General features: G+C 66.1%; 1 protein-coding gene across 1 annotated transcript; it reads left to right on the forward strand.

Moving 5' to 3' along the window:
- The first annotated feature begins 773 nt into the window (after window positions 1-773).
- Window positions 774-10109, forward strand: ATXN7L2 (ataxin 7 like 2). The gene is made up of 11 exons (XM_069875818.1): window positions 774-900; window positions 4268-4342; window positions 4477-4581; window positions 4790-4976; window positions 5054-5340; window positions 6188-6270; window positions 6373-6614; window positions 6697-6877; window positions 7025-7146; window positions 8225-8954; window positions 9835-10109. Exons 1-11 carry the CDS (start codon window positions 777-779, stop codon window positions 9847-9849), a joined length of 2151 nt encoding a protein of 716 aa, XP_069731919.1. The 5' UTR covers window positions 774-776; the 3' UTR covers window positions 9850-10109.
- Window positions 10110-10568: the final 459 nt, after the last annotated feature.

Here is a 10568-nt window from a genome sequence, read left to right on the forward strand (position 1 = left end):
GTGGGTGCTGTGGGTCCCGCTGTCACAGTGTCCCGGGACAGTGGAATACTGTGCGTCCCGGTGCCCCGGGGCGGAGGATGCTCTGAGTCCCGGTGTGTCCCGGTGTGTTCCGGTGCCCCGGGGCGGTGGGTGCCGGTGGTCCCGGTGTGTCCCCGTGTCTACGGGGCAGGGTGGGGGATTCTGTGGGTCCTGGTCTGTCCCGGTGCCCCGGGGCGGGGGATGCTCTGAGTCCCGGTGTGTCCCGGTGTGTCCCGGGGCTGGGGATGCTCTGAGTGCCGGTGTGTCCCGGTGTGTCCCGGGGCTGGGGATGCTCTGAGTCCCGGTGTGTCCCGGTGCCCCGGGGCGAGGGATGCTCTGAGTCCCGGTGTGTCCCGGGGCTGGCGTTGCTCTAAGTCCCGGTATGTCCCGGTGTGTCCCGGTGTGTCCCAGTGTGACCCGGGGCGGGGGATGCTCTAAGTCCCGGTGTGTCCCGGTGTGTCCCGGGGCTGGGGATGCTCTAAGTCCCGGTGTGTCCCGGTGTGTCCCGGTGCCGTGGGGCGGGGGATGCTCTGAGCCCCGGTGTGTCCCGGTGTGTCCCGGGGCGGAGGATGCTCTAAGTCCCGGTGTGTCCCGGTGTGTCCCGGTGTGTCCCGGGGCTGGGGATGCTCTGAGTCCCGGTGTGTCCCGGTGTGTCCCGGTGCCCCGGGGCGGGTCCGGTGGGGGGGTTGCGCGGCGCATGCGCGGTGCGGGGCGGAGTGGGGGGGGCTGTGCGCGCTCCCGCGGCGGTGGCGGCGGCGATGGCGGCGCGAGGGCGCGCGGCGGCGGCGGCGATGGCGGAGCGGCGGCTGCCCAGCCCCGAGCAGTTCGCGGGGCAGAGCTGGAGCGCCTGGGTGCAGCGGGCCGGGCCGCCGGCGGAGCCGGGTGAGGGGCGGCGGGGGGCGGGGGCGCTGCGAGAGCCCAGCCGGGCGGCACCGGGCACCGGGCACGGGACACAGAGCATCCCGCACCGGGCACGGGTCAGGCAGCACCGGGCATCCCACACCAGGCATCCTGCACCGGGCACGGGGTACCGGGCATCCTGCACTGGGAGCTGGGTACCAGGCATCCCGCACCGGGGATCCCGCACAGGGCACCGGGCATCCCACACCGGGCGGAGGGCATCCTGCACCGGGCACTCGGCACGGGGCACAGAGCATCCCGCGCTGAGCATCCCGCACTAGGCATCCTGTACTGGGCATCCCGCACCAGGGATCCCACATAATGCATCAGGCATCCCGCACTGGGCATCCCACACCGGGCATCCCACACTGGGCACTCAGCACAGGGCACAGAGCATCCCGCACTGGGCACCGGGCACAGGTCAGGCAGCACTGGGCAGAGGGCATCCCACACCGGGGATCGCGCACAGGACACCGGGCATCCCGCACCAGGCATCCTGCACTGGGCATCCTGTACCAGGCACTCAGCACAGGGCACAGAGCATCCCGCACTGGGCACGAGTCAGGCAGCAGCAGGCACAGGGCACTGGGTACCGGGCATCCTGCACTGGGAGCTGGGTACCAGGCATCCCGCACTGGGGATCCCGCACTAGGCATCCTGTACTGGGCATCCCGCACCAGGGATCCCACATAATGCATCAGGCATCCCGCACTGGGCATCCCACACTGGGCAGTCAGCACAGGGCACAGAGCATCCCGCACTGGGCACCGGGCACAGGTCAGGCAGCACCGGGCGGAGGGCATCCCACACCAGGGATTCTGCATAGGGTACTGGGCATCCTGTACTGGGCAGAGGGCACTGGGTACCGGGCATCCTGCACTGGGAGCTGGGCACCAGACATAAGGCATCCCGCACCAGGCAGCAGGAACCAGTCAGACGGCACCAGGAACTGGGCATCCTGCGCCAGGCAGTGGGCATCTGGCACAGGGCACTGGACTATAGGGCATTCTGCACTGGGTATCCTGCATCAGGCATCCTGCACCAGGCAGCACGAACCAGGCACCAGGCATGAGGCATCCTGCATCGGGCACCTTGCACTGGGCACTGGGCATACTGCACTAGGCACCGGGCAGCAGGAACTGGGCATCCTGCACCTGGCATCTTGCACCAGGCGGGAGAAACCAGGCAGCTGGCAGTGGGAACTGGGCACCAGTCATAGGATATCCCACACCAGGCACAAGGCAGCAGTGGGAACTGGGTACTGGGCATCTCACGCCAGGCACAGAGCATCTTGCACCAGGCACTGGGCATAGGGCATTCTGCACCAGGCACGTGGCATCCCGCACCGGGTACCAGGCAGCAGACACCCAGCGTAGAGCATCCTGCATTGGGCACTAGGCATTAGGTACCCAGCATACAGCATCCCACACCGGGTACCAGGCAGCGGGTACCCAGCGTAGAGCATCCTGCATTGGGCACCAGGCAGCGGGTACCCAGTATAGAGCATCCTGCACTGGGTACCAGGCAGCAGGTACCCAGTATAGAGCATCCTGCACCAGGTACCAGGCATCCTACATTGGGCACAGGGTACCCACCACGGGGCACCCACCACAAGGCATCCTGCACTGGGAACTGGGCAGTGGAAACTGGCCATAGGGCACTGGGCATAGTGTATCCTGCACTAGGTACCAGGCAGTGGGAACTGGCACCGGGAACCAGGCATCCTACACCAGGCATCGTGCACAGGACATCATGCACTGGGTACCAGGCATAGGGCACGGGGCATCCTGCATGGGGTGGTGGGAACCAGGCAGCAGGCAGGGGGAACTGAGCATCCTGCAGCAGGTGCCTGGCACAAGGCACCAGGCACACAGCCTCCCACAGCGGGCAGCGGTAACCGGGCACTGGGTGTAGGGCACCCTGCACTGGGCAGCAGGCAGCCAGAACCAGGAACCGGGCACCTGGCATCCTGCACTGGGCAGCTGGCACTGGGAACTGGGCATCCTGCACTGGGATGCGGGCATCCAGCATCCTGCACTGGGCATCCTGTACCAGGAACCTGGCATCCTGCACTCGGCAGCCAGAGCTGGCACCAGGCACCCCAGTCTGGTCACTGGGAACCCTGCCCCGTTACTGGGAACCATTTACCAGCAACCCTATCCCAGGTGCCAGGTGTCTCCAGGTGTGGTGGGAACTGGGTAGCCTGGAAGGAAAATTGGGTACCCAGGCTGGGAACCAGTTGCCACTGTTACCCCAGAGCAGGCAGAGGGCACTGGGTGCCCCAGCGTGGGAGCTGGGAACCGGGCAGTGGGTGCTGGGAGCCCCAGGCATTGGGTGCCGGGTGCTGGGTTACCCTGCACTGGGAACCAGGCAGTGTGCACTGGGAACTGGGTACTGCATACTGGGGAGCTGGGCACAGCTAGGTGCCCAGTATAGTACAGCTGGATGGGACTGGGCACCCAGTGTGGTGTGGCCAGGCAGGACTGGGGTCCCAGTATGGCATGGCTCGATGGGACTGGGCACCCAGCATACCACAACTGGACAGGACTGGGGTCCCAGTATAACATGGCCAGAGTGGACTGGGCACCCAGTATGGCACAGCTGACCAGGACACTGTCACTGCTGGCCCGGTGGGCACCGGCGTCCCTGCAGCAGAGCGTGGTACAGCTGGCAGGAGCTGGGGTGTCCCTGGGGTGTCCCCAGGCAGCAGGAACTGATCCCAGTCCCAGCCCAGCCAGGACAGGGCTGTCCCCAGCAGCACTGGGCTGTCAGCAGGGTCCAGTGCAGGATGGCAGGATGAATCATAGAATCACCAGTTTGGAAAAGACCCACCGGATCAGTGAGTCCAACCGTTCCCATCAATCTCTAAACCATGTCCCTCAACACCTCGTCCACCAGTCCCTTAAACACCTCCAGGGAAGGTAACTCAACCCCCTCCCTGGGCAGCCTCTGCCAGGGACCAATCACCCTTTCCGTGAAAATTTTTTTCCTAATGTTCAGCCTAAACCTCCCCTGGTGGAGCTTGAGGCCATTCCCTCTCGTCCTGTCCCCTGTCACTAGGGAGAAGAGCCCAGCTCCCTCCTCTCCACAACCTCCTTTCGGGGAGTTATAGAGAGCAATGAGGTCTCCCCTCAGCCTCCTCTTCTCCAGGCTAAAATGGGCACCTCGGAGGCAATGATGGTTCCATCCCATCCCCCTGGTCTAATTTGAGCCAGTTTAATGGTTCTGGTAGCGCCAGAGGGTGTTTGGTAGCTGGTACTCAGCAGTCACACCCCATGCTGGATGCGGCCCAGGAAAGCTGGGACAATTCCCATGCCGACCGCTGCTGATGGAATTTTGTCTCTGGCAGGATCAGGGTTGGAGCTGGAGGAGAGTGGGAAGAGCTGTGGCAAGAAACTGGAGGCCATGACCCTAATTAAGGAAGGTAAGCTCCCTCCTTTGGGGAGAAAACCTGGTGTTTCGGGGTTGTGCTGGCCTTCCAGCCCAGACCCTCGAGCTGTGACGCTTCCCCGGCACCGAGAGCCGTGCCGCGCCGCTCACCGACCTCTCACCCTGCAGACATGAACATCTTTGGCCACTGCCCGGCGCATGACGAGTTTTACCTGGTGGTTTGCAACCACTGCAGCCAGGTGGTGAAGCCCCAGGCCTTCCAGAAGCACTGTGGTGAGCCAGGGGCTCTGGGAACGCTATCCCCCCTCCGCAGAGTCCCCTTCGGCACCGGGAGGGGCATGGGAAGGCACAGCCCGGGTTTGGGGGGCTCGCAGCGGTAGGAGCCCTGGTGTGGGCTAACGTCAGGCTTTGCCATCCCGTCCCGTCCTGTGCCATCCATCCCATCCAATCTATCCCGTCCCACCCCACCCTGTCCCGGCAGAACGCCGCCACGGCCCTCTCAGCAAGCTGTACGCCCGCGCCAACACCAAGTGCCACGTCGCCGTCAACGGGCAGCCGGCAGCCGGTGTGATCCCCGGCACGGCCAAAGCCCCACGGGAAAAGCCCCTCGGTGCCCACGGGCGAGCCCAGCCCCTTCCCGAGCGGCCGGACAAGGACAACAACCTCTGGTGAGCGCCGGGACGGGCAGCGATGCTCTTTCCGTGCCGCTGAGCCGCTCTGAACCCTCACCAAATTCTTTCCCCAGCTTGTTCGTGCCTGTGGTCAACCTGGAGAAGATTCCCAGTGTGCCCAAAGCAGATGGGCACAGGATCAAGGTGCCCCCCAAAGCCGTACCCACCAACTCCAAGGAACCCCTGGGGAAACCCGCCACCGCCGCGGTGCCGAAAGAGCCCCCGGGGCCGGCTGGGGGCGGGGGGGATTTGGCGATGCCCGCCGACGGCCCCGGGTGCAAACCAGAGAGTGTGCCTGCCCCGGGGGAGAAGGACGCGGGTGCCTCCAAGCCTCCCCCCAGATCCCACAAGAAGCTGGCGCGTGAGTCCCCCCTTTCCTTGCCGGCGACGGGGTGGGGGCGGCAGGTCGGTGCCACGCGGCACCGGCTCCCAGCGTGGCATCCCGGGGCTGTTTTTCTGGCAGCCGGGTCTGGCAGCGGGGTAGGTACCGAGGGGGCATCTTCCACCTCTCGTGCTGCGTGCGGAGGAGCCGTGCCCTGACCGCAGCTCCGTTCACCCGGCAGGTTATAGGGTCGGTGCCCGCGGTGCCGGCTGGCGCGGAGGAGCGGCGGTGGCGGCGTGCGGCAAGAGCGTGAGCCAGGGTTGAACCACCCCCCCACCTCCTCGTGTTGTTTGTGTCCCCCCTGCCCAGTTATGGGAGCGGGACAGATGCCGCGGTTACTCGCGGGTGCGATGCTGTGAGCAGAACCCAGGCTTGGGGTGAAATGGGGCGCGGGGGCTCACTCTGGGGCTGGGTACTTGGGGTGGGGGGGGGGCCACCATCTCCTGCCCCTCACCCCATTTTGCAGAGGGGGATGCTGGGGTCTGGAGACGGCGGCCCTTCCACCCCACGGACTCTGGGGGCTGTTGGCCCTCCTCGATTGGGGGTGCTGTGGCCTCTCGCTTCAGTGAGGGAGGGTCTCCATCTCCAGCCTGGCTGGGGGGGCAGGGGTGACCCCCCCCAGCCTCCTCCATGCCCACGGCCGGCAGCGATCCTGGTGAGGCTGTGCCCCCCACCACCGCTGTTCCCATCCTGCCATGCAAACCTCAACCAGGGCAGGACATGGCAGGGGCAAAGCATTAGCCCCCCTGCACCCCCCTCCGAACAGCTCGCCCCGGCCGCCCCCGGGGCCCCCCCCGGCATCCCCGCTGCCTTTCTGTGCCCACAGGGAAGGAGTGCGACCTGAACAGGCAGTGTGGGGTGCTCAACCCCGACACCAAGAAGATCTGCACCCGCCTGCTGACCTGCAAGGTAGCGGGGTGCCGGGGGGTGGTGGGTGGGAAGCGGACTGGGGGGGTCCTGGGGGTGTTTTCTCACCCCCTCTGACCCCTTCATTGCTGCCTCCCGGCACAGATCCACTCGGTCCACCAGCGGCGCGAGGTGCAGGGTCGGGCCAAGGACTTTGATGTGCTAGTGGCCGAGCTGAAGGCCAGCGCACGCAAGGGCGAGACCCCAAAAGAGAGGAGCCCCCCTGCCAAGGAGCAGCTGCCCCCCCCGCAGCCGGACCCCCTCTCTCCGCCACAGCCCCTCACCGTGCCCCCCAGCACCTCTCCCTGCCAAGCCAAGCCCCCACACTCCCATTGCCCCCTCCCCAGGTGAGGACTGGGCTGCGGGGGGGTGACACCGCCATATGGGGCACCCCAAAAATCTCTTGCCCCCCCCCACTCTGCGGTGCAGGTCGCGGCTTTCCTCCGACAGCGACGGCGAGGACGCGCTGGCTGCCTCCGGGGAGGGGGGCAGGGGGCTGTTCCCCCTCCCCTTGCCCAAGGTGGGCAACCGGGGGTCAAGCGAGGACAGTGAGGAGGAGGGGGGTGAGGAGCGCCCCCCGCACCCCACACGCCCGCCACGGCCACAAGCGGTGAGAGGGGGACCCTGTGGTGGGATGGGGACCCCCAGCCTCGCCAACAGCCCCCTCGATGCTCCATCCCAGTGCTCGGGGGGGGCACTGGGGGGGCCATGCTGACTAGGGGTGTCATGGGTGTGTGGGTGTGTGTGTGTGTCCCAGTTCTGCACCTTCGGGAGCCGCCTGGTCAGCCCAGGCTGCTACGTCTTCAACCGGCGCCTCGACCGCTTCTGCTCAGCGCTGGGCTCCATGCTTGAGCGGCACCGCAGCTCCCACAGGTGGAGGTGAGGGGGGCCGGGGGGGCAGGAGCTGGGGTGATGGGGGGTGGGAGGTGATGGGGGGGCAGCAGGTGATGGGGAGCAGCAGGGGCTGGGGGGGCAGCAGGTGATGGGGAGCAGCAAGGGCTGGGAGCAGCAGGTGATAGGGGGCAGCAAGGGCTGGGGGGGCAGCAGGTGATAGGGGGCAGCAAGGGTTGGGGGGGCAGCAAGGGCTGGGGGGGCAGCAGGTGATAGGGGGCAGCAAGGGCTGGGGGGCAGCAGGTGATGGGGAACAGGAGGTGATGGAGGGTAGCAAGGGCTGGGGGGCAGCAGGTGATGGGGGCAGCAGGTGATGGGGGAAGCAAGGGCTGGGGGGGCAGCAGGTGATGGGGGAAGCAAGGGCTGAGGGGACAGCAGGTGATGGGGGCAGCAGGTGATGGGGGAAGCAAGGGCTGGGGGGGCAGCAGGTGATGGGGGCAGCAGGGGCTGGGGGTCATCTGGAGATGGGGGGCAGCAAGGGTGGGGGGGCAGCTGGTGATGGGGAGCAGCAAGGGCTGGGGGGGCATCTGGTGATGGGGGCAGCAGGGGCTGGGGGGGCATCTGGTGATGGGGGGCAGCAGGGGCTGGGGGGGCAGCAAGGGCTGGGGGGGCAGCAGGTGATGGGGGCAGCAGGGGCTAGGGGGGCAGCTGGTGATGGGGCAGTAGGGGCTGGGGGTGCAGCTGGTGATGGGGTCCAGCTGGGGTCAGTGGGTGCTGGGGGAGGCGGTCAGGGGGGCAGCGGGTGCCACTCAACCCCAAAGTGGGGGTTCCCCTCCCCAGGGTCCCAGTGCAGCATGGAGGGGGTTGCCTGAAGTAGGAGGGGGCGGGGGGCGAAATGGGAGTGGGGATTTAGGGGGGGTTAAATTTCATCCCCTTCCCACTTGAGCTGGGGAGATGTGGCAGGGGTCAGGGATTTGGGGGGGATTCTTGGGGGCCCCATCTCGCCCCTCCCCGCCCCAGACAAGGGGATGTGGTGGGGTCATGGATTTTGAGGGAGGTGGGTGTCCTGGGCTGGACGTGGGATTTTGGAGGGCCCCCATCTCACTTCTCCTATTGAACCCCCCAGGAAAATCCCTCCAGCTGCCGACCCCCCTCTCCACGCCCCCCTGGTGCCCCCCCCAGCTGCCGCTCCCCCCTGCGACCCCGCCGCCCCCCGTCCCTCGGCTGCGGCTCTGGCCCCCCCCGGCCCCCATCTCCCCCCCAGCCCCAACTACCCGGGGGGGTCCCCACCGGCCGCAGCTGCCTGCAGCCACCCCGAGAGCGCCGGGGGGGGCACGCAGGCCATCACCTCCCCCCTCCCCGCCAACACCCCCTCGCCCTCCTTCAGCAAGTTGCCTTCCACCAAGGCCAGCAGAGCGGCTTTGGACACCCGCAAACGGAAGCCCCCCCTCACCGCCAGGCCCCCCCCTTATAAACGGACCAATTTGGGGGACGGGGGCAAAGCTAACCCTGCCCCCTGCCAGGTTTTGCCCTCCCCTGGTCAAATGAAAGCCACTCCTTTGGGTTGCCCAGCTGCTTCTTCCCCCCCTGTTGTTAACGGCGCGACACGGGTGAAGCGATTTGCCCCCCCCGAACCCCAAAACCCGGGGGAGCCCCCCCTGCTGCCTCCCCCGCGCTGCATCTCTGAGGATGAGGTGAAGAAACGCAAGAATTTGGCCACGTATTGCCGGCCTGGCAAAGGCAAAGCTGTGCCCCCCCCGCCTGCCCCCCCAGCCCCCCCCGACTCGGGGGGCTCCGTCCGCAGGAAGAAGCTGGGGACCCCCCCGACCTTCGAGGAGAAGCGGAGCAGCTTGAAGGTAGGGCTGAGATGGGGGGGACAATGGAGGCGGCTTGGGGCTGGGAGACTGGGGGGCCTTGGGGGTGCAGAGAGGTGTCGGGTGCGAGGATGGGGCCACCAGGACCACGAGGGATTGGGGGGGTCAGTGCACACGCTCTCCTGGGTGGAAAACTGGTTGGCTGGAGGGCCCGGAGAGTGGTGGGAGATGGAGTTAACTCCAGCTGGAGGCCAGTGACAAGTGGTGTCCCCAGGGCTCAGTGCTGGGTCCAGCCCTGTTCAATGTCTTTATCAATGACCTGGATGAAGGCATCGAGGGCACCCTGAGCAAGTTTGTGGGTGACACTAAGCTGGGTGGTAGCTGGATCTGCTGGAGGGTCGGGAGGCTCCAAAGGGATCTGAACAGGCTGGATCCATGGGCTGAGACCAACGGGATGAGGTTTAACAAGGGCAAATGGCGGGTCCTGCATTTGGGGCACAACAACCCTGAGCAGCTCCAGACTAGGAGAAGTCTGGCTGGAAACTGCCTGGAGGAGAAGGACCTGGGGGTGTTGGTGACAGCGACTGAGCATGAGCCAGCAGGGGCCCAGGTGGCCAAGAAGGCCAATGGCATCTTGGCTTGGATCAGACACGGCGTGGCCAGCAGGGCCAGGGAGGTTCTTCTCCCTCTGGACTCGGCACTGGTGAGACCAAACCTCGAATCCTGTGTTCAGTTCTGGGCCCCTCACCACAAGAAGGATGTTGAGGCTCTGGAGCGAGTCCAGAGAAGAGCAACGAAGCTGGGGAAGGGGCTGGAGAACAGGCCTGATGAGGAGCGGCTGAGAGAGCTGGGGGTGTTTAGCCTGGAGAAGAGGAGGCTGAGGGTCTCCCTGTAACTGACTTCTCCCTCTCCTCTCCCGCAGTCCAAAGCCCATTAACGGAGGGGCCACCGGGGCCACCAGGACCACCAGACACGGTGTCCCCCACATCCCTGACCTGGAAAATGCCGAAAATTGATGAAAGTGGGGGGAAAAAAAACCACCAACACCGCAAGGAAGTGAGAAGGGAACTCCGACCTCAAGCCAAATACCTCAAGACTCTCAGTTCTGATCTCTTGCTGCTAAACCAGCCCCCGGGAGGCGGGGGGGCACCGGCCACGGGGCCACCACTGGCCACCACTGGCTGCGGATATTTATAAGAGTTATTATTGCTGTTTTGGGTTCTTTTTATAAAAAAAGCAGAAGGAAAAAGTTAAAAAAGCCATGTAGTAGAGGGCAAGGGGGGGTTCCTGGGGGGTTGGGGACTGGGCTGGGGTGTCCCAGTGTCACACAGGAGGGGGCAGAGCTGGGGTGTCCCCAGTGTCACAGGGGAGGGGGTAGCCCCATGGAGCAGAGGCTGGGAGGACAGGGGACACCCCCAGGAGCCCTGAGGTGACAGAGGGACAGGGGTGGCCCTGGCTGCCCCCTATAGGGACAGAGGGGCTTCCCCAGGGCAACCCCCCACCATCAGTGCCCTTTGTGGACCCCCAAGCCTCACCCCCACTGGTTTGACCCCCCCACACCTTGCTCCCCCATTCCCCCTGTGCACCCCCCGCACCCCAGCTTGGGGCCACGGTGGCAGCACTGGTCCCAGCTCAGCCTGACCCCCTCATCCTGGG

Source organism: Phaenicophaeus curvirostris, chromosome 24 (genome assembly GCF_032191515.1).
Source record: "Phaenicophaeus curvirostris isolate KB17595 chromosome 24, BPBGC_Pcur_1.0, whole genome shotgun sequence".
Taxonomy (NCBI): domain Eukaryota; kingdom Metazoa; phylum Chordata; class Aves; order Cuculiformes; family Cuculidae; genus Phaenicophaeus; species Phaenicophaeus curvirostris.